The 24456-nt window shown below is 45.2% G+C and overlaps 1 protein-coding gene across 3 annotated transcripts in view; it reads right to left on the bottom strand.

Moving 5' to 3' along the window:
• Nucleotides 1-24456, bottom strand: part of LOC122554101 (collagen alpha-1(XXIV) chain) — a 461503-nt gene that overhangs the window by 70830 nt on the left and 366217 nt on the right. For all 3 annotated transcript variants that reach the window (XM_043698575.1, XM_043698576.1, XM_043698577.1), the window contains 6 exons: nt 17453-17560; nt 13836-13889; nt 11552-11659; nt 9400-9453; nt 6964-7017; nt 4178-4234 (listed from right to left, as the gene is read on the bottom strand). In XM_043698575.1, the coding sequence (XP_043554510.1) occupies nt 4178-4234; nt 6964-7017; nt 9400-9453; nt 11552-11659; nt 13836-13889; nt 17453-17560 (435 nt within the window). The remainder of the gene's footprint in view (nt 1-4177; nt 4235-6963; nt 7018-9399; nt 9454-11551; nt 11660-13835; nt 13890-17452; nt 17561-24456) is intronic.

The following is a 24456-nucleotide window of genomic DNA, read 5'->3' as shown; positions in this document are numbered from 1 at the left end:
TCACAGAGGTGCTGACACTAGCTGCTGGGATTTACTAAGCCAATATCAAGTCACACATGGTCTCAAGCCACCATTCATGATGTGTACTAACCCACTTTGCTAACTGATGTCAATGATGGAACAAAGACTTCATGGGAAAGAATTGGCTAGAGATCAGAAAACCAACATTGAAAGAGAAATATGGGGGTGATTCATTTTCTCAGGCCATTGAGTGAATCTTCTGTTGAAAGCTGGAATCATTCCTATCATATTTCAGTTGACTGTTGAGTAATCTCTGTGTCAAATCAATGTTGTTTTCTGGGTCCTGCAAACAAATATACGGACAGTCCCGGGTTGTGAGCAGACTTCAGTCTGGAGTCTCCTCTCATGCTGAGTTGTCTGCAAGTCGGAACACAATTCAGGAAAGTATAAAGGGGCTGGTAGTCAGTAATGTTTGTACGCTAGAGCTTTAAAATTACACCTCTGATTGCGATTGCATTTGTAAGTTAGATGTTTGTAAATAGGAAATCCCAAATACTTACACCAAATCACATGGTGTTTCCAGCACAGAACTGTCCAATCAGCCCAAGCAATCCATGTTGGTCATTTTACACCACACAAGCCTCCTTCTATACCTCACCCTATCAGTATAAGTTAGTCTGAAATGAATTAGTTTTCACTGTCAGTGCAATATGCTTTGTTTCAATTTCACAGTGTCTCTGATTAACTCAGCAAGGATCCAGATTTGCCAGATTTTGGCAGTCATGTTGAAACAATCTGATTGGTCATCACCAGAAACAGCCACACAAACTGACCTGTTATGTGTCTGTAAGTTCTCATGCCACACCATTAAAGGATTCAGAAAAAAAGATGATGGTGGGGCTGTAGTAATGTCCCTGGATTGGTAACCCAGAGGCTCAGGGTGAATGCACTAGGGACAGGAGTTCAAACCCCACCACAGCAGATGGTGGAATATAAATTCAATTAGAATTCTGGGACTGAGAGTAAGGCCCAGTGATGATGACCATAAAACCATCATTGATTGTTAAAAAAGTCCATGTGACTGACTAATCCCATCAAGTGAACGGAAGCTGCCATCTTACCTGGTCTGGCCTCCACGTGACTCCAGACCCACAGTAATGTAGCTGACACCTCACTGACCCCAGAAAGACTGAGGCAACTGCTCCGTCCATGGGCAATTAAGGAAGAACAGCAAACACTGGCCTTTCCAGTGATGCCCATATTCCAAAGAGAAAAAGGAACTAGAAGCTGATTCAAGTAAGGACGTTCTGAGATCTGGGTGTTGCTCCAGCTCTGGTTTTCATTTACATTAACTTTGATGAAAGAAGACGATGCATTCACAAAGCAAGAAAAACTGGAATCATGTGAATTGACAAGGTTAACCCACCAGCCAAACATTTTAATAGATATACCTTGAGGAGCTAAGCTGATACAAAGTGAACTTGATATGTAACCTCCAAGTTCCCTTTTATTATCTCTCAAAAGAAAGTATGCAAACAGATTAATATTCAATACTACACTGACAAAGATGAAAGGGCACTTGACATAGGGTCCCTGTCTCTGAACCACAAGACCCAGGTATAAATCCCATTCACTCCAGATGTGTGTATATATAACACCTCTGAATGGGTTCATGAGAAAATATCTACCTTGAGAAGATGGGTGTTGAAAGATTTTTATCGTTAATTATTGCCAATTACAACACCACAATCACTTCCAACTGAGCCCTCGGTGTAATGTTCCTTTGCATGACTTTCAGGTGAGAAATAATCGTTACCAAAGTCATTTTGTTGGACCTGAATCAGCAGGAAATGTGACCTCTTTTCCTCAATCTAAAAGGGTAATAGTGGAAGGATGCTTGTCGGACTGGAGGCCTGTGACTAGTGGAGTGCCTCGGGGTCGGGGCTGGGCTCATTACTGTTTGTTATCTATACCAATGATTTGGATGAGAATGTACAAGGTATGATTAGTAAGTTTACAGATGACACTAAAATAAGCAGTTTCGTGGACAGTGAGGAAGGTTATCAGAAATTTCAGCAGGACCTTGATCAGCTGGGGAAGTGGGCCGAGAAATGGCAAATAGAGTTTAATATAGATAAGTGCGAGATCTTGCTCCTTGGAAAATCAAATGAAGGTAAACGTGTCACGATGAATGGTAGGGCCTCAAGGAGTGTAGTGCAACAGAGAGAGCTTGGAGTTCAGATGCACAGTTCTCTGAAAGTGGAGTCCGAGGTAGACAGGGCAGTGAAGAAGGCTTTTGGCACACTGGCCTTCATCAGTCAGAGCACTGAGTATAGAAGTTGGGAAGTTATGTTGCAGTTGTACAGGACATTGGTGAGGCCACACTTGGAGCATTGTGTTCAGTTTTGTGCACCTTGCTACAGGAAGGATGTTATTAAACTGGAAAGAGTGCAGAAGAAATTTACAAGGATGTTGCCAGGACTCAATGGTCTGAGCTACATGGAGAGTTTGGACAAGCATGGACATTTTTCCTTAGAGCATAGGAGACTGAGGGGGGATCCTTATAGAGGTGTATAAGATCATGAGAGGCATGGATAGAGTGGATGCACTCCGTCTTTTTCCCAGGGTTGGGGAATCGAGGGCTAGAGGGGCATCAGTTTAAGGTTAGAGGGGAAAGAATAAAGGGAACCTAAGGGGCAACTTTTTTACAGAGGGCGGTACGCATATGGAATGATGAAGGGCTATGTCTGACAAAGGGCTTTTGCCTGAAGCATCGATTTTCCTGCTCCTCGGATGCTGCCTGACCTGCTGTGCTTTTCCTGCACCACTCTGATTTCCAGCATCTGCAGTACCCACTTCTGCTTACATGGAGTGAGCTGCCAGTGGAAGTGGTTGAGGCGGGTAAGGCATTTGGACAAATACATGGACAAGAAAGGTTTAGAAGAACATGGGCCAAATGTGGGGAAAAGGGGTTAGAGTGGATTTTGCTTGGCGTGGACCAGTTTGGGTCAAAGGGCTTGTCTCCGTGCTGTAGGACTCTATGACTCTCTACAGACACTGTGATATGGAGGAGTCGGTGTTGGACTGGGGTGGACAAGGTCAGAAATCACATGACACCAGGTTATAGTCCAACAGGTTTATTTGTAATCATAACCTTTTGGAGCACTGCTCCTTCATCAGGTGAAGGAGGTGATGAAGGAGCAGTGCTCCAAAAGCTTGTGATTTCAAATAAACCTGTTGGACTATAACCTGGTGTCATGCGAAGTCTGACCTTGCCCACGCAGACTGTCTGACTTGCTGAGCACTTCCAGCACTTTCTGATCTGACTGGGCACACTGATTCAGAAAGTTTCTTTTTTGTGAATTATCTTTTTTCCTCCTTGGCCTGCATTTATTCGTTCGCTCGCTCACTCATACCACAACAATTATTATAAACAGTTTGAACATATCCCAGTGAAGACAGAGGGAATACAAGGTCAATGTGATGCACAGAGTTGTGAACAGGAAGATGAAGGGAATGTTATTTTGATCAGAAAAACATTGCCTAAAGAAGCAGCAAAAACAGACTCAGTGATAACTTTCAGAGTAGAACTGAAGAGAAGTGTGAAGGGGATGGAATTATAAGGCTGAGGGATTCATTGGAGAGCTCTTTCAAACAGCTAACACAGGAATGATGGCTGAATGGCCTCTTTTGTGCTGTATTGTTCTGTGATTCCATAAACATTGATTATATCTCTCTTTCCCTGTGCGAGACCACCAATCATTGCCTAGCCCATGAGTGTACAGGGGTTTTACTGTGAACAATAGGGAGAGTCCATCTTCGATTGAATTCTGCTCTCCACCACCCTCCGCTCTGTGGAAATCTCTCATTCCCAAGCAGCACCACTGGCCGAGAACTCACTGTACTCAGGGTCACAATCCGTACCTTACTACTGACGAGAATCTGACAAGGCAGGCCCGATGAAGGGTTAAGCCTGAAACGTTGACTCTCCTGCTCCTCAGACACTGCCTGACCTGCTGTGCTTTGCCCAGTGCCACACTTTATCGAATCTGACTCTCCAGCATCTGCAGTCCTCACTGTCTCCAAGTGTCCACATTGACAAATCTGTTAAATCCCTCCGCTGAAACTCAGGTACAGAGAAGGAACAGGCAGCAAGATAACACTGAGGCCAGGTTTTAAAGAATTAACGTGATTTGCTATGAAAAGCATGACCTACTGGTTCACCTAGAGGCCCAGGGAGTCCGATCTCAGCACTGTCATCTCCTGGATAACCCTAGCAGTGGGAGAGAAAAAGGGACACAGATCAAAGTTAGTGATAACTCAAAGCAAACAGGGAGGCTCTGTGCTGTATAGATAAAAAACACCTTTGCAGTTCTGTTAAATGTTACTCCGATATTGACTGAGAATATCAGGCCAAGTTAGGAACAGCTCCATTCAGTTCATAAAGCTGCAGTGTAGGTAATAGTACAAGGCACTTAGTACCTGAAAGATTTAATTAACAACACGAGATAGGCTCAACTAGCCACGAAACGACACGACCAGCTATCCCTAGTAGCCACACACGCAGACGACAAGCAACATGAATTTGACTGGGACAACACTACCATTATAGGGCAAGCGAAACAAAGACCTGGACCCAATATACCGGCCACTACAGCGGACAGCTGAAACTGACAACCGGAAGCGGCAGGGACAGGCCACTATAAATGCCGGAGGAAACACCACAGAAGCGCTTCACAGGAGGCTCCCAAGCACTGAGGATGTCACCTAGACAGGGGACGAAACGTTTGCAACAAAAACTTCTAGCTCAGCGAACAGAACCACAGCAACGAGCACCCGAGCTACAAATCTTCTCACAAACTTTGAATAGGCTCAGTCCCTTCAGGATGAGAAAGGACTGTTCTTGGGAAGGGCTTATCAGTTCTCATGTGCTGTTCCTGTAGTAATGTGTACTTTCTTCAATTCACTTGTGGGATGTGGGCATCACTGGCTGGGCCCAACATTTATTACCTGCCCCTAGCTACCCCTTGAGAAGGTGGGGGTGAGCTGCCTTCTTGAACCGCTGCAGCCCATGTGCTGTGGGTTGCCCTTAGGGAGGGAATTCCAGGATGTTGTCCCAGTGACAGTGAGGGAACGGTGATATATTTCTAAGTCAGGATGGTGAGTGGCTTGAAGGGGAACATGCAGGGGGTGGTGTTCTTAAGTGAAATCTGATGAAGACCATCATGTATCTATTGCAACATAATGTAACTAGCCCTCAATTCCAAACGTATTAAGCATTTACTGTTTATCAAGATTAAGCCTGTCTTCGGCCAGAGGCTTTTTGTGGGATCTGTCACCACAGTCACTGAGACCAATAGCAAGATGAAAGACTGCTGCCAGGAAATCTCACCAAGGTTTCTCTGCCATGCTAATACAGCAGGCTGGCAGCTAACATCAGAGCATCAGCCAGCTCAGGGTATGAGCTTGGCAACATCTCTGGGTTCTTGCAATTGGACAATCCCATGGCAGCCGTGCCATGAATTTCAAAAGCTCCTTCCTCTCTGAGGGTGGAGTGTCTGTGGAATTCTTTGGCACAGAGACCTGAGAGATAGAGTATTCATGTATACTTAAGGCTGAAGGAGAGATTCCTGATCAGTCAGGGAATCAAGGGTTATAGGGAAAGGGCAGGAAAGTGGACCTGCAGAGTATCTAAGCAGCCATGATCCCATTGAATGGCAGAGCAGACTCTAAGGGGCTGAATGGCCTACTCCTGCTTCTGTGTCTTATGGCCTTATGGTTCTCCAAGCTCTTGAAACCTCTCATTCATCCTTTACGATCCTTCATGAAGCCAATCTATTTGACCTTGTTTTGGCTCATCACTGTTATCTCTCCTGACATGATCCAGTGTTAAAGTCCATTTCATTTCCACTCCTGAGTAGGGATTTATGATGTCCCTCTACATTAACAGCCATCTATAAAGGAGAGTTGTGTCATGATCCCAGCTGTTCCAGAATGAAACCTGGGCTCGATAGAACAGATGCTTAACCTTCTCTCATGTTTACCATCGGGGAGGGAGGGTCAGGCACTCATCAAATTCACAAGAGGCTGCCAATGTACTTTCAACAAAAGGATAACAATGCCTTTTTAAAATAAAAATATACGAACTGTATTACATCAGACAACACAACAGCTATTGGAATGAACTCATGCCAAGTATCAGAAAGAAAGAGTCAACTGTTTTAACCCCAAAATGATTTCAGTTGCCATAGGGAAGGGTCACACTCTCTCCACACTTCCTGTTCCAGCTGGTTTCTGCAAATTTTCAGTATTTGCTTGATGCTATTTTCTTTAATCAATGCCTCTCCCTGAGACTTTTAGCCAAGCTGTTATCTCAGCCTATTATTACTGTCAAGCAGGGGTTTCTTAAACTCACATCCTCAACAACATTGTAGGACATTCTTCCCTCCTGACACCTCAACAGCATTCTGCTTTTGAAGTCGTCTTCTAAGAAAGTTAGGACTTCTCCCTTTCTGCCCTGACTGCTGAACTAACAGCCCCTCTGCTGTTCGAAACCTTTTCACTCTGAACAAACTTGTGAATGAGCCCCTGTCCCTTTCCGTCTGATTTTTAAAATTCAAGTTAGCAAACACAGCTTCCCCAGGTGCCTTGTTTTCATTTATTGATAGTCATAGGATTTCTTGAAAATGTTTTTTTAAACTCACTGTTCCAAATTATTTTCTGACCTTGGTTAAATTAAAAGAACAAGCCAAACTTAAATATAACCAAAAATGAAATTTCATTTTTTCCTCCATGTTACAACTTGTTTCCAGCTAACAAAATATTACAATCCTTTAACATATTTGTTGTTGGAGATTAAATATTTTGGTCAGCTATTGAATTTTTGAGGTTAACTTCCTAATTTTCATTATTTTTTCCCCGGAAATCCTTTCAGAGTACAAATGTCCAGCAGGTGGGACACAGTCTTGACAATGCTGACTGCTAACACAATGCAAGAGTTACCTTCTCTCCCTTTGGTCCTGGGGGTCCTTGAGGTCCCGATGGCCCTTGATGACCCTGGAAGAAAAACACATTGTCCATTTCGAGGATTCTCATGACCAGGCGAAATGAAAACTAACTGAGTGTCCACTATGACTCATGGCTCATGAATCCCCAATGGTCAAGGGACAATACTTTTTATAAATATTTAAAGACCAATCAATTTTTATCCTTGACCATAACTATACTATCCATGTGGTGTTAATTATCAGGACGTTGCCAGGGATTAAGTTTTATACAATCGCCAAAGTGTTGGGTTTTGAAAATTCATTCACAGGATGTGGTGTCTCTGGCTAGGCCAGCATTTATTACCCATCCCTAATTGCCCAGAGGGCAGTTAAGAGTCAACAACATTGCTGTGGGTCTGTCTATTCTATAAATCCTTCCACAAATGAGGAGACCAAAACTGCACAGTAATTGAGTCATGGTCTCACTAATGCCCTGTCTCATTGAAGATTAACATCCTCACTTGTATGTTCAATTCCTCTCATAACAAAGGATAACAATCCTTCAGCCTCCTGATCGCATGCTGTTTCCACATACTATCAATTTGTGACCAGTGCACCCAAACACCCAGATCCCTCAGGCACATTCTTATGTTTCTGCTGTTTATGGACCATCAAATCAGAGAATCTTATCACATGTGAGATGGCCATGTGGCCCATTAGGCTGTGCTGTCTTGTTTGAACAGACAACTAGCTGGTCCCATTCGCCCATCCACCTTCCCTCATCTCCCTCCACATTTACCTTTGGGTGCCTGTCCAATCCCCTTGTGAAGTAGATCCCTGAACCTGTGTCTATCAGTCCCTTAGAGAGGGACCAATCACTGATTGAATACTCACCAAATATCCAAATGCTAACTGTTCACTGTACAATCGCTTTCCACGTGTGACCTCTGTTACTTTAGTTGATTGTCTTAAATGTGACTTCATGCTTCAGAACAATTCTACCAAGTCTCCTCTCAGCCTTCACTGTCCTGATGTCCAAACTCTGAATAAAGCCTCCAAACAGGAAGTGGTCAAGTCCAAAATGTTGGATATTTTCAAGTAAAAGTTAGATATAATTGTTAGGGCAAAGGGTATTGGGGAGAAGGCAGGACCAGGGGACTGAGTTGGATGATCAGCCACAATCCTATTGAATGGTGGAACAGTCTTGAAGGGCCGAATGGCCTACTCCTGGTTTTCTTTCCTATGTTTCTCTCCTTTTTGATTTAAAAGACCAAGTATTAAAGCCAGGTGTGTCAAAAAAGTGCATTTCTGTCCCACATCACACCAATCCTCCCACCTTCACTGTCAAAACCAACAGTAGGGATATGTAAATCTAAGGAGTGGAATGAGAAATTAATCAAACTTGAATTGGAACAAACAGCAAATTCCTGGTTACAGCTGGTTATCGAATGTGGAATGCACCATGTTAATCTTCACTGATCATATCAAATTTTACTGAGTTAAATACATTATTTGTTTAAATTCATGGATGCAAAATCTCTAAAATGCATGGGGACATTTCTGGAATTGTGAATTTGGATTTTTAGTTCAAATTGCAGGAGTCAGACACTGATTATCTCATTCCCACAGTTTATATTATAAACTCCTGTGTTCCATAGACTTGCAATGGATCTTGATAAAACAGAATAAAAGCCTGGGGATCTATAATGCAAATAAAGGACCACTCCAAACAACCAAATGATGCAGAACAAGGCCATTCTGCCCCTCTAGTCTATCCCACCATTCAATGAGATGATGGATGATCTTTTTCTCACGCCCCATCCTTTTGGCTCTGAGTTGTATTAAGCCTTGGTCCCAACAGCAGAAGAAAATTTCTTCCACCCTTTGGGACAAAATGTTTTTGTACTCATTTCTGGGAGGTGGGTGTCAATGGCATTTATTACCTGTCCCTAGTTGCCCCTTGAGAAGGTGGGGGTGAGCTGCCCTCTTGAACCACTGCAGTCCATGTACAGGAAGTAGACCCACAATGCACTTAGGGAGGGAATTTCAGGATTTTGACTCAGCGGCAGTCAGGATGGGGAGTGGCTTTTGGGGGGGGGAGAGCTTGGGGGGGGGGGGGGTGTGCTTCCAATTTCTGTTCTGAATGGCCTGGTTTGATTTTAACCCAAGTCCCTGAGAGCCCTTCACCCTCATCCACCAGCAAGAAACATTCTCTCCATCCGCCTTTTTCTCCTCAAGGTCCTACAAACCTTGCTCTAATCATCTTTTGCCCTCCCAAATTCCAAAGAAATCCAGGCCTACTTAATGTAGTTCTCCATTGAGAAGCTAACTCCTAGTGTCCCAATGATATCTGGAGTGTTGGCACTGCACTCTCTGCAAGGGTGAACTTTCCAAATGGGGTTTGGTCAAGATCAATGAAGGATGTTTTTAGCTCGGGTCATTACTCACGTACCGGATATCCAACAAGACCTGGCTCCCCTATTGGTCCCATTAAACCAGGAGGCCCCTGTATAGATAGAAATAATTACTCTGCAGGAATAAAGACTTTGGATCAATGCGCAATAGAAATCATTACTTCCAAGCCAGTGCAATTTGATGGCATTCAGTGTAACAGTGCTCAAACATCAATTCTAATCATTCCCACCACCACGCGCATAATCACCAGAACTTCACTCCATAATGAAAATCGAGAGGAAACAGTTCAGGTTTAGAACTAATGTGAAAACATCAAGAATTAAATGTTATACTTTATTGAGCTCCCAGTGGGGGAAAATAGCTCGACGATACGTCAATGCAGTCTGACAGTTTAGTAAAATCTTAGTTTATGAGGCTTTCCCAATTCTGTATCCAAAGCCAGGCTAATTACATGAAAAAGGTATTCACACCATCTTTATAATCTGGAATGTCTTGACTGAATGGTTAAAAGCATAAACTTAAGTTGTTCCAATCAAATTCTTCAAAAGATGTTGGGTACAGCCAATATCAATGATGAAATATCATAAAGGATGAAATATCACATAGACTTTGAGAGACATTAAAGCAATAATTGATGCATACAATGTGGGTGTCACTGGCTGAGCCCAGCATTTATTGCCCATCCCTATTTCCCCCTTGAGAAGGTGGGGGTGAGCTGCCTTCTTGAACCACTGCAGTCCACCTGCTGTGGGTAGACCCACAATGCCCTTAGGAAGGGAATTCCAGGATTTTGACCCAGCGACATTGAAGGAACAGCGATATATTTCCAAGTCAGGTTGGTCTCAGAGCTCCAAGGGAGTATTTGGAGGATGAAATGCTGTATTCACATGTTGACTTATTACAGACAACTCCTTACCCTGATCCCCCAGCCCCTCTGTGACCTCCCACTGAAACTGTAGCTGCGCTCATCAGGCTGATACTGGAGCAGGAGGCAGGGCCGTGCTTTTGGCGGTGTTATAGCTTGGTGAGAAATTAAAACCAACCCCCGTCTGCCCTCGCAATTAGATGTAACAAGCAACATAGGATCTCCCCTGTGCCCTATACAACACTGACCCCATAGGATCTCCCCTGGGCCCTGTACAACACTGACCCCACAGGATCTCCCCTGTGCCCTGTACAACACTGACCCCATAGGATCTCCCCTGGGCCCTATACAACACTGACCCCGTAGGATCTCCCCTGGGCCCTGTACAACACTGACCCCACAGGACCTCCCCTGGGCCCTGTACAACACTGACCCCATAGGATCTCCCCTGGGCCCTGTACAACACTGACCCCACAGGACCTCCCCTGGGCCCTGTACAACACTGACCCCACAGGACCTCCCCTGGGCCCTGTACAACACTGACCCCACAGGACCTCCCCTGGGCCCTGTACAACACTGACCCCACAGGACCTCCCCTGGGCCCTGTACAACACTGACCCCACAGGATCTCCCCTGTGCCCTGTACAACACTGACCCCATAGGATCTCCCCTGTGCCCTGTACAACACTGACCCCACAGGACCTCCCCTGGGCCCTGTACAACACTGACCCCACAGGATCTCCCCTGTGCCCTATACAACACTGACCCCATAGGACCTCCCCTGGGCCCTATACAACACTGACCCCACAGGATCTCCCCTGGGCCCTGTACAACACTGACCCCACAGGGTCTCCCCTGTGCCCTGTACAACACTGACCCCCACAGGACCTCCCCTGTGCTCTGGCTAACACTGACCCCTCAGCAACTGAAGCCAGCTAAGATGTGGTCTTTCACATGAAAGTTTTCTGTGGAATCTTGCTGAGTTGCCCATTGAGTGTTGAGTTACTACCATGGAGCAGTGACTCTATTTCCATAGCACCTTGTGGAGTACAGTGTGTTTTGGGACATCCTAATGTTGTCAGAGCCACTCTATAAACAGCTTGAAAATTCAGATTACAGGTTAAAGTCCAACAGGTTTATTTGGAATCACAAGCTTTCGGAGCTCTGCTCCTTCGTCAGGTAAAGTGCTGATGACTGATGAAGGGGCAGCGCTCTGAAAGCTTGTGATTCCAAATAAACCTGTTGGTCTATAAGCTGGTGTGTGACTTCCGACCTTGTCCACCCCAGTCCAACACCAGCCCCTCCACACCATGCTGTAAATTACCATTGATCCTCGGGAGCCCCTCACTCCTTTGGGTCCTGCCTCTCCTCGTGGTCCTTGTTCACCTCGATCTCCCTGTTCCCCAGGAGGTGCCCGGTGTCCCTTCTCCCCCTTGAAAACAAGTGCAGAATGATGTATTCTTAGTTTTCCAATCACTTTATATTCATGATAGACATAGACAATAAACAAGGAAATCGGTGAGGGATGATAAGTTGGTTTGCAATGGTATGGAGACTGGCCGGGTGTTTGACAGTGAGGAGGAAGGTGTTGGGTACAGGAAGATATGGATGGGTTGGTAAGGTGGGCAGATCAGTGGCAGGTGGAGTTTAACCCAGATAAATGTGAGGGGGTGTACTTTGGAAGAAGGAGCAAGATAAGGACTACTCAATGGATGGCAAGACACTCGGAAGCTCTGAGGGACAGAGGGATCTTGGGGAGCTTGTTCACAGATCCCTGAAGCTGGAAGGACAGGTTAATGAGATGGTTAAGAAGGCATATGGTACACTTGCCTTTATGGCATAGATGATAAGAGCAGGGAGGTTGTGGTCAACTTGTACAGGGACCTTATAGAGGTTGACAAAATTATGAGGGGCATGGATAGGATAAATAGGCAAAGTCTTTTCCCTGTGGTTGGGGAGTCTAGAACTAGAGGGCATAGGTTTAGGGTGAGAGGGGAAAGGTATAAAAGAGACCTAAGGGGCAACTTTTTCACGCAGAGGGTGGTGCGTGTATGGAATGAGCTGCCAGAGGATGTGGTGGAGGCTGGTACAATTGCAACATTTAAGAGGCATTTGGATGGGTATATGAATAGGAAGGGTTTGGAGGGATATGGGCCGGGTGCTGGCAGATGGGACTAGATTGGGTTGGGGGACCGCAGGGTCTGTTCCCATGCTGTACATCTCTATGACTCTATGACTTTAGTGAGGCCACAGCTGGAGTACTGTGTGCACCTCTGGTCCCCACACCATAGGAAGGATGGGATTGCACTGGAGATTCCTTCACCAGGATGTTCCTCTAGCAACAAGGTACCTCTGAGGTGCAAATCACTCCCGACTGGGGCATTTATGAGCGTACTTTTCCTGCCCACCTCACCAGGCTAGCAATCGGATTCCTGATCCTGATTGGATCTTTCCTGGCAGCGGGAATGTCACAGGGATCAGTGCTGGGGCCACTGTTGTTTGTAATATACATCAATGATCTGGAAGAGGGCACTGTTAGTATGATCAGCAAGTTTGCACATGACACGAAGATTGGTGGAGTAGCAGAAAGCATAAGGGACTGTCAGAGAATACAGGAGGATATAGATAGACTGGAGAGTTGGGCGGAAAGGTGGCAAATGGCTTTCGATCCAGACAAATGTGAGGTGATGCATTTAGGCAAGTCTAATTCCAGAGTGAATTATACAATGAATGGAAGAGCCTTGGGAAAAGTTGATGAGCAGAGAGATCTGGGAGTGCAGGTCCATTGTACCCTGAAGTTGGTGCACAGGTGGATAGAGTGGTCAAGAAGGCATATAGTATGCTTGCCTTCATTGGACGGGGTATTGAGTATAAGAGCTGGCAAGTCATGTTAAAATTGTACAACACATTGGTTCGGCCGCATTTAGAATACTGTGTACAGTTCTGGTCGCCACATTACCAAAAGGATGTGGACGCTTTGGAGAGGGTGCAGAGAAGGTTTACGAGGATGTTGCCTGGTATGGAAGGTGCTAGCTATGAAGAGAGGTTGAGTAGGTTAAGTTTATTTTCACTGGAAAAAAAGAGATTGAGGGGGGACCTGATTGAGGTTTACAAAATCATGAAGGGTATAGACAGGGTGGATAGAGACAAGCTTTTTCCCAGGGTCAGGGATTCCATAACGAGAGGTCATGCTTTCAAGGTGACAGGTGGAAAGTTTAAGGGGGATACACGCAGCAAGTACTTCACACGGAGGGTGGTGGGCGTCTGGAACGCGTTGCCAGCAGAGGTGGTAGAGGCAGGCACGGTAGATTCATTTAAGATTCATCTGGGCAGATGCATGAGTAGGTGGGGAGCAGAGGGATACAGATACTTTGGAATTGACTGACAGGTTTAGACAGTAGATTTGGATTGGCTCAGGCTTGGAGGGCCGAAGGGCCTGGTCTTGGCCTGCAAATTTTCTTTGTTCTTTGTTCTTTGAGCAATCAAACCCATCAATTATAACCTCTCAGCTCCCAACCTCGAGGCCTGAGTCAGGCCACTGATTTCAGACTTTGTCGATAAAACTAAATGACCCGAATGTTTTTCCCGACATAAAAATGCGAGGAAACCTTTTTCCCTGAGCGCCCTCGCTGTCCTGGTTTTCCCCGTTTCCCTTCTGGTCCCTGTGGAGACATAAACAAAACAGTTTGGGTTGAGGAGTTGTGAGGCATATGAAAACCCCTACCTGGTAGCAATTCATGGCCCATTCATTTCACCATCTTCATTCCTGATGTTCCAGTAGCTCAGAGGACACTCGCCGTATATGCCCTCTTCACTCGCAAGCATTTAAGGGGCTGTGTGCTTTCTGACCTTCAATTACTGCTCTGAGACCACAGAAGGGAGGCAGACTGACTGGTGACAGTGATGTTGGAAGCACATGGGACTGGGGGCAGGGGACTGAGACAGACCGGCAGCCAGCAAGCATAGGACAGGAAGAAATGGGTCTTTTTCCAAGCCACATTCAGTGGCTATTTGGGGAGCTCAGGCATCAGCGCTTGGACCTCAATGTTCACATTATATAGTGATGATGTAGATGGGGGAAGTAAATGCAATCTCTCCAGGTTGGCCGATGACATAAGTTGGATGGGAGGGTGAGCTGAGAGGTGGATAGAGAGATGTTTCAGTGTGATTTTCACAAGTTGAGTGAGTGGGCAAAAGCATGGCAGATGAGGAATGCTGTGAATGAATGCGAGGTTATCCACCTTTGCTGGCGAAAACAGGAAGCAGATTATGATCTGAATGGTGATAGGCTGGAAAGGGGCAGGTGCAACAAACCTGGGGGGGGGGGGGGGGGGGTGGTCCCTGAACACCAGTTGCTGAAAATAAACACGCAGGGGCAGCAGGTGGTGAGGAAGGCACAGGACAAAGAACATTCCAGCACAGGCACAGGCCCTTCGGCCCTCCAAGCCTACACCAATCCAGATCCTCGATCTAAACCTGCCATCTATTTTCTAAGGATCTGTATCCCTCTGCTCCCTGCCCATTCATGTATCTGTCTAGATACATCTTAAATCACGCTATCGTGCCCGCCTCTACCACCTCAGCTGGCAATGTGTTTCAGGCCCCCACCACCCTCTGCATAAAGAATTTTCCACCATACCTCCCCTAAACCTTTCTCCTGTCACTTTGAACTTGTGACCCCTAGTAATTGAGTCCCCCACTCTGGGAAAAGGCTTCTTGCTATCCACCCTGTCTACACCTCTCACGATTTTGTAGATCTCAATCAGGTCCCACCTCAACCTCCATCTTTCTAATGAAAATAATCCTAATTTACTCAACCTCTCCTCCTAGTTAGCACCCTCCATACCAGGCAACATCCTGGTGAACCTCCTCTGCCGCCTCTCCAAAGCACCCAAACCCTTTTTGTAATGTGGCGACCAGAACTGTACACAGTATTCCAAAAATTGCTGAACCAACGTCCTATACAACTGTAACACGACCTGCCAACTCTTGTACTCAATACCCCGTCTGATGCCGTATGCCTTCTTGACCACTCTACTGACCTGCGTTGCCACCTTCAGGGAACAATGGACCTGAACTCCCAGATCTCTCTGTACATCAATTTTCCACAGGACTTTTCCATTTACTGTATAGTTCGCTCTTGAATTGGATCTTCTAAAATACGTCACCTTGTATTTGCCCGGATTGAACTCCATCTGCCGTTTCTCTGCCCAACTCTTCAATCTATCTATATTCTGCTGTATTCTCTGATATTCCCCTTTACTTTCTGCTACTCCATCAATCTTAGTGTTATCTGCTAATCAGACCACCTATACCTTCCTGTAAATCATTTATGTATATCACGAACAACAGTGGTCCCAACACAGATTCCTGTGGGACGTCACAGGTCTCCATTTTGAGAAACTCCCTTCCACTACTACTCTCTGTCTCCTGTTGCCCAGCCCTTTCTCTATCCATCTAGCGAGTACACCCTGGCCCCATGTGACTTCACTTTCTCCATCAGCCTACCATGGGGAACCTTATCAAACACCTTACTGAAATCCATGTATATCACATCTACAGCCTTTCCCTCAATCAACCAACTTTGTCACTTCCTCAAATAATTCTATTCGGTTTGTAAGATATGAACTTCCCTGTACAAAACCATGTTGCCTATCACTGATAAGCCCATTTTCTTCCAAATGGGAATAGGTCCTATTCCTTAAAATCTTCTCCAGCAGCTTGTGAATAGTGTGTTGGCCTTCACAGTGAGAGGATTTGAGTACCAGGAGCAGGCATCTCTATATTGCTGCAATTACACAGGGCCTTGGTGAGACCACACCTGGAGTATTGTGTTCAGTTTTGATCTCTTTACCTGAGAAAATATGTTCTGGGTAAGGAGGGACGGCAACAAATGTTTACCAGACTGATTCCTGGGATGGCTGCACTGGATGGATGAAGAGGGACTGGATTAGTTAGGACTATATTCACTGGAGTTTAGAAGAAATAGGGGTGTTGGGTCTCACAGTTAATGATCATGAACCAACTTAAAAAAAACAAGCAAATGTTAGTTCTTGGTTGACTCACATGAGTAGCAGCACGGTGTTTAACAATGGAAGTTGAATGGTTTCCTTTGTTTGAGACCTATTTGTGAATTATGTAATCGATATCCAGACTTTGCTGAAGCTGTTTATCTTGCACTCATCAAGACAAATGCAAGAATACCAAATTTGCAAAGGATAACAACAATTTATACTGCAGGGGAAAAAAGTCACTGGCTCCTAAAATGTGTTGAAGGAATGTTGGTGTTGTTGCTCATCCTATATTGCCCTTGAGGAGGTGGGAATGAGCTGCCTTCTCAAATTCCTGCAGTACTTGGGGTGTAAGGACACACTGAGTGCTGTTAGGAAAGGACTTACAGGCACAGGGTCATCGAGATGTATGGCACAGAAACAGACCCTTTGGTCCAATTCGTCCATGCTATTCAGATATCTAAATTAATGTCGTCCCATTTGCCAGCACTTGACCCATATCCCTCTAAACCTTTCCTATTCATATACCCATCCAGATGTCTTTTAAATGTTGCAATTGTACCATCCTCCACCACCTCCTCTGGCAGCTTGTTCCATACACATACCACCCTCTGCGTGAAACAGTTTTGCCCCTTAGGTCTCTTTTAAATCTTTCCCCTCTCACCCTAAACTTATGCCCTCTATTTCTATTATAAACCTCTATAAGGTCACCCCTCAGCCAGGAGTTTGACCTGATGACACTGACAGAATGACAATATAGCTTCAGGTCAGGATGGTGTGACACAATGTTACCCTGACTGGCCAAGGTGTTGCCTTGGAGAAAGCAGTGGGAACTTTTGATTCATTTATACTCACTAGAAATGACATACATTCACCTCTGCAAACAATAGGGATAGGGTCAAGCCTTTCTGGAATTATTGAGGGGCTTACACAAAGGAGACAAAGAGGGAACATTGAATCTTGTAGCACACAAACAGGCCATTCGTTCCTTTATCACTGAAACAGCAGCTCAATTAGTTAAACAGTCTCCTGCTCTTTCCTCTACCTCTGTGAGCTTTGCTTCCAATTTCTTGGTAGTTGATTCTAACCCCCTGCCTTTAGCTCCCCATTGGTTTCTCTGTAGCAAGAGCTTGTTCAAAAAGAGGCAATCTGCCCACCAAGATAAAGAGCTTCCGTGAGTTCAGTGAGAGATATTTTCCAGGTTCTGGACTTACCGGCATTCCATTAATTCCAGAGGGTCCAACTGGACCAGCAACTCCTCGAGCTCCAGTGTCCCCCTTCTCCCCCATCTCCCCCTTCAGACCTGGATAACCCAGTTCACCCTGCAATGAGAGCAAACACCAGTCATCATTAGCATTAGTAATCATTACCATTGGTCGAAGAGTGTGATGCTGGAAACACACTGATGAAGGGCTTATGCCCGGAATTCAGATTCTCCTGCTCCTCGGAAGCTGCCTGACCTGCTGTGCTTTTCCAGCACCACACTCATGACTCTGATCTCCAGAAAATGCAGTCCCTACATTCTCCTAATCATTATCATGAGTTTGATTAATCGTGATGGTATCTACCATGCCATTACTAATCAAACTTGAGGAATCATTAAGATCAGCAATCATTGCCATTAATTTGATTAATCATTATCATTACCAGTCAAACTCAAGCCATTATTACTATTGAACAGTTCTATAAATGTTTTAGGGTGGTGAGATCACTCAGTCAGTTTCTTGCACAAAGGAGACAGAGAGGGACCGTTGATCCTTGTAGCTCACAAACAGGCCATTCGTTCCATTATCACTGAAACAACAGCTCAGTTAGTCATTTGCTCTTTCCTCTGTCTCTGTAAATGCTTCCTTTGTAACCATTGATCTAACTCCCCCTTGAAAATTATTATCAGAGACAAAAACAGAAATTGCTGGAAAAGCTCAGCAGGTCTGGCAGCATCTGTGAAGAAAAATCAGAGTTAACATTTTGAGTTCTCAGTTATTCCTCAGTTCTTCTTAGAACTTCTTCCACTGCGCTTCCAGGTCATAACTTGCTGTTTAAAATAAATTCCCATTTACTTGGTGTTTTTAGGCAGTCATGTTAGTCTGGGTCCCTCTATTACCCTCCTGACTTTGGAAGCACTGCAGTCATACAGTAATACAGCACAGAAAGAGACCCTTTGGCCCACTGCCTCCATGTTGGTCATCAAGTGGCAATCAGCTCTCCTCCATTTTCTAGCACTTGACCCGGAACCATGTATATCATGGTGCTTTAAGTCAGAGAAAGTGGGGACTGCAGCTGCTGGAGATTAGAGTCGAGAATGTGGTGTCGGAAAAGCACAGCCGATCAGGCAGCATCCAAGGAGCAGGAGAGTCGACGTTTCGAGTGTAGGCCTGATAATTCCTGATGAAGGAGAAAGTGAGGTCTGCAGATGCTGGAGATCAAAGTTGAAACTTTATTGCTGGAACAGCACAGCAGGTCAGGCAGCATCCAGGGAACAGGAGATTCGACGTTTCGGGCACAGGCCCTTCTTCAGGAATTCGGGCACAGGCCCTGAAGAAGGGCCTGTGCCCGAAACGTCGAATCTCCTGTTCCCTGGATGCTGCCTGACCTGCTGTGCTGTTCCAGCAATAAAATTCCTGATGAAGGGCTTATGCCCGTAAGGTCGACTCTCCTGCTCCTCGGATGCTGCCTGACCGATGGTGCTTCAAGTCATCTAAATACCTCTTAAACGCTGTGATGGTTTCTGCATCTCCCATCCTTTCAAAGACAGAAGTCACACGACACCAGGTTACAGTCCAACAGGTGTATTGGAAATCACAAACTTTCTTGTGAATTTCAAATCAACTTGTTGGACTATAACCTTGTGTTGTGTGACTTCTGATCTCGTCCACTCCAGTCCAACACCGGCCCCGCTACACAAGTGAGTTTCACATAGCCACTACCCTCTGGGTGAAAATAATATTCCATAAACTCATCTAAACCGCTTCCTCTGAACTAAAATCTATGCTCTCAGTTCCAAATCCCTTTACAAGGAGGTAAAATAAGGGGAGTGGCATTAACACTGGACTGTTATTCCAGAGACCCAGGCAATGTTCCGGGGATCCGGATTCGAATCCTGTCATGGCAGATGGGGGAAAGTGAATTCAGTAAAATCTGGAAGGACCAGTCTAATGATGACCATGAACACATTGCCAATTATTGGGGAAAGCTCATCTGATTCACTCATGTCCTCCAAGGAAGGAATCTACCATCCTTACCTGGTCTGGCCTACACCGAACTCCAGACTCACAGCAATGTGTGGTTGACTCTTAATTACACTCTTAATTAATGACAAATGATGCCCTCTCCTGTGCATGAATAATAAAGAAAAACGTTTCTCCCTATCTCTGCCTCGAAAGCTGTGTGCACCTCAATCAGAGTTCCCTCAGCCTTCCCTGTTCTAGGGAAAACAACAGCAGCTTGCCAGGTCTCTCACCCTAGCTACATCGCCCCAGCCTGGGCAATCTCCTGGCTTTGGATCGAACATCACCATTTTCAACCACCTTCCCTAAAGACTCCTCTCGAACAAGGTTATGAGTTAGCCTTTTCTCACTGCATAATGCTAGATTTAAAGTGACTTGTTCCCTGTTGGTTCCTCAGCCCACTGCTCTAGAAAGCAATCTTATTGCACATTCCAAAAATTCTTCTCCCACAGCCTGGTGCTCATTAGTTCTATCCAGACTGTCTGCAGATTGAAATAAGTGATGATTACTGCATTCCCTTTGCTACCAACACCTTCACTTTACAGTTTTAGACAATGCCCTATACTGATTAGCAGCCGTCCAATGCTTACTATCCCTTGCTTTTTCTTAGCTTCATGCAAACAGGTAGGATATTCATTGTCTAGCACACAACGAGTTGTTGTAATCTGAAATGGCATGTGTATGTGCACATGCCTATGTGAGACTGTGCATGCCTGTATGGGTGTTTGTGTTTATCTGTGTGAGGCTGTGTGCATGTATGTGCGTATGTGGGGACTGGGTGCTTGTGGGGATTGTGTGTGAGAGAGAGTGTGTGTCTCTGTGTGTGGACTGTATGAGTGTGTGTGTGAGAGACAGAGAGAGAGAGAGAGTGTGAGTGACACAGAGAGAGAGAGTGAGTGTGAGTGAGAGACAGAAAGAGTATGAGTGAGTGAGTGAGGATGGATGTGTATGAAAGAAGATTCAATAATAATGTCTGAAAGGGAATTTAATAAATACTTGCAAAGGAAAACAATTTTTACTGATGATGTAAAAACAACAAACCAGACTAACAGGATAAGCTCACCAAAGTGCACACAGCCACAATGCGCAAAAGCCTCTTATTCTGTGGTGACTGATCCTAGCATTTTCGGATTAAGCTGCTTTATTTTGATCCCAGTAATATTCTACTGTTGGGATGTGGGAGCCCCTGGCAAGAACAGCCTTCATTACTAGTGAGCTTATTAAACCCCAGGCTCCTGTTTGAAACAAAGTGCCTTGCCAAGCCACTGAAAGGACAATCACACATTTGCAAACAGATGAAATGTGGGCCAGACCCAGGAACAAACAGCAGAATTCCTTTCATAAAAGGCAGAAACAATGGATTTTACAATAATTTGAAGTTTCATGGTCACTACTAGTAATGCTTTTACTTATCTAGATTTATTTAGTTAAAGAAATTTTAATTCTCTTGAATTTAAATAAACTCTCCCTATCAATGAGATGATTAATGTTATTGTTTGGCCAGTACGATTATTGAATCGTTCTAAGGCTTATTTACAAATATATGAAGGAGTTGCCCACTTGCCCCATAAATCTGCTTCACCATTCAATAAGATCCCTCAACATTTCCACCGCCCCCCAATAACTTTTCTTATCATGAATATTCATATGTCTGTCTTAACACAAGGATTTTGTTCTACTACCCTTTGAGGAAGACATATGCCCCTCTGTGAGAAATATTTTTAAAGATTTATTCATGGATTACGGGCATTGCTGGCTGGGCAAGCATTTATTGGCTGTCCCTAATTGCCCAGAGGATAGTTAACAGTCAACCACATTGCCATGGGTCTGGAGTCACATGCAGGCCAGACTTAAGATGGAGGTAGATAGTTCCTTGATTGCCAAGGGGATTAAGGTTTATACGGAGAAAGCGGGAGAATGGGGTTGAGAAATCCATCAGCCATGATTGAATGGTGGACGAGCAGGAGGCTGGAAGAACACAGCAAGCCAGGCAGCATCACAAGGTGGAAAAGTCAACGTTTCGGATGTAACCTTTCTTCAGGACTGCAGGTGGATGTAAGGGGAACTGCAGATAAAAGATGGGGGGTGGGGGAAGGTTTTAGGTGGGGGTGTGTGGGGCAAGGTGAGGTAAGGATAGGTGAACACAGGTAGAGTAAAGACCAAAGAACATTCCAGCACAGGAACAGGCCCTTCAACCCTCCAAGCCTGCGCTGATCCAGATCCTCGATCTAAACCTGCCACCTATTTTCTAAGGATCTGTATCCCTCTGCTCCCTGCCCATTCATGTATCCGTCTAGATACATCTTAAATCACACTATCGTTCCCACCTATACCACCTCAGCTGACAACACGTTCCAGGCCCCCACCACCCTCTGCACAAAGAATTTTCCACTATACCTCCCCTAAACCTTTCCCCTGTCACTTTGAACTCATGACCCCTAGTAATTGAGATCCTCACTCAGGGGAAAAGGCTTCTTGCTATCCACCCTCTCTATACCTCTCATGATTTTGTAGACCTCAATCAGGTCCCCCCCTCAACCTCCATCTTTCTAATGAAAATAATCCTAATCTACTCAACCTCTCTTCATAGCTAGCACCCTCCATACCAGGCAACATCCTGGTGAGCCTCCTCTGCACCCTCTCCAAAGCATCCACATCCGTTTGGTAATGTGGCAACCAGAACTGTACACTGTATTGCAAATGTGGCCAAACCAAAGTCCCATACAACTATAACAGGACCTGCCAATTCTTGTACTCAAGACCCCGTCTTATGAAGGAAAGCATGCCGTATGCCTTCTTGACCACTCTATCGATGTATGTTGCCATCTTCAGGGAACAGTGGACTTTGAACACCCAGATCTCTCTGTACATCAATTTTCCCCAGGGCTTTTCCATTTACTGTACCATTTGCTCTGGAATTGGATCTTCCAAAATGTATCACCTCGCATTTGCCAGGATTGAACTCCATCTGCCATATCTCTGCCCAATCTCCAGTCTATCTATATTCTGCTGTATTCTCTGATATTCCCCTTCACTATTTGTTACTCCACCAATCTTAGTGTTATCTGCAATCCTACTAATCAGACCACCTATACCTTCCTGTAAATCATTTATGTATATCACAAACAACAGTGGTCCCAACACGGATCCCTGTGGGGCACCACTGGTCACAAGTCTCCATTTTGAGAAACTCCCTTCCACTACTACTCTCTGTCTCCTGCTGCCCAGCCAGTTCTCTATCCATCTAGCTAGCACACCCTGGACCCCATGTGACTTCACTTTCTCCATCAGCTTACCATGGGGAACCTTATCAAACGCCTTACTGAAATCCATGTATATGACATCTACAGCCTTTCCCTCAATCAACTTTGTCACCTCCTCAAAAAATTCTATAAAGTTGGTAAAACATGACCTTCCCTGGAAAAATCCATGCTGCCTATTATTGATAAGCCCATTTTCTTCCAAATGGGAATAGATGCTATCCCTCAGTATCTTCTCCAGCAGCTTCCCTTCCACTGACGTCAGGCTCACCGGTCTATAATTGCCTGGATAATCCCGGTTATTCTTCTTAAACAATAGGACATCATGAGCAATTCTCCAGTCCTCTGGACCTCACTCGTGTTCGAGGATGCTGCAAAGTTATCTTTTAAGGCCCCAGCTATTTTCTCTCTCACTTCCCTCAGTAACCTGAGATAGATCCTACTCAGACCTGGGGACTTGGGACTAGATTAGGTTAGGATATCTGGTTGGCATGGACGAGTTGGACTGAAGGGTCTGTTTCCGTGCTGTACATCTCTATGACTATGACTTGCCGACCTTAATGCCTTTTAGAATACCCAACATTTCATCCCTTCTTATGCCAATATGACCAAGAGTACTCAAACATCTATCCCGAACCTCAATATCCATAATGTCCCTCTCCTCGGTGAATACCGATACAAAGTACTCGTTAAGAATATCACCCATTTTCTCTGACTCCATGCATAACTTCTCTCCTTTGCCCTTGAGTGGGCCAATCCTTTCCCTCGTTACCCTCTTGCTCCTTATATATGAATAAAAGGCTTTGGGATTTTCCTTAACCCTGTTTGCTAAACATATTTCATAGAGTCATAGAGATGTACAGCATGGAAATAGACCCTTCGGTCCAACCTGTCCATGCCGACCAGATATCCCAACCCAATCTAGTCCCACCTGCCAGCACCCGGCCCATATCCCTCCAAACCCTTCCTATTCATATACCCATCCAAATGCCTCTTAAATGTTGCAATTGTACCAGCCTCCACCATATCCTCTGGCAGTTCATCCCATACACATACCATGCTCTGTGTGAAAACGTTGCCCCTAGGTCTCTTTTATATCTTTCCCCTCTCACCCTAAACCTATTCCCTCCAGTTCTGGACTCCCCAACCCCAGGGAAAAGACTTTGCCTATTTACCCTATCCATGCCCCTCATAACTTTGTAAACCTCTATAAGTTCACAACATCTTTCCGAGACCAGAAGGAAGGAGACCAGAATTGCACGCAATATTCCACCAATGTCCTGTACAGCCGCAACATGACCTTCCAACTCCTGTACTCAATGCTCTGACCAATAAAGAAAAGCACACCAAATGCCTTCTTCACTATCCTATCTACCTGCAACTCCACTTTCAAGGAGCTATGAACCTGCACTCCAAGGTCTCTTTGTTCAGCAACACTCCCTAGGACCTTACCATTAAGTGTATAAGTCCAGCACTGCACAGTTATCTGAATTAAACTCCATCTGCCACTTCTCAGCCCATTGGCCCATCTGCTCCAGATCCTGTTGTAATCTGAGGTAACCCTCTTCGTTTTCCACTCCACCTCCAATTTTGGTGTCATCTGCAAACTTACTAACAGTACCTCTTATGCTCGCATCCAAATCATTTATGTAAATGACAAAAAGTAGAGGGCCCAGCACCGATCCTTGTGGCACTCCACTGGTCACAGGCCTCCAGTCTGAAAAACAACCC

Source organism: Chiloscyllium plagiosum, chromosome 11 (assembly GCF_004010195.1).
Source record: "Chiloscyllium plagiosum isolate BGI_BamShark_2017 chromosome 11, ASM401019v2, whole genome shotgun sequence".
In the NCBI taxonomy this organism is placed as follows: Eukaryota; Metazoa; Chordata; class Chondrichthyes; order Orectolobiformes; family Hemiscylliidae; genus Chiloscyllium; species Chiloscyllium plagiosum.
The sequence above is the reverse complement of the archived record's forward strand: the minus strand, read 5'-3'. Positions and strand labels throughout refer to the sequence as shown.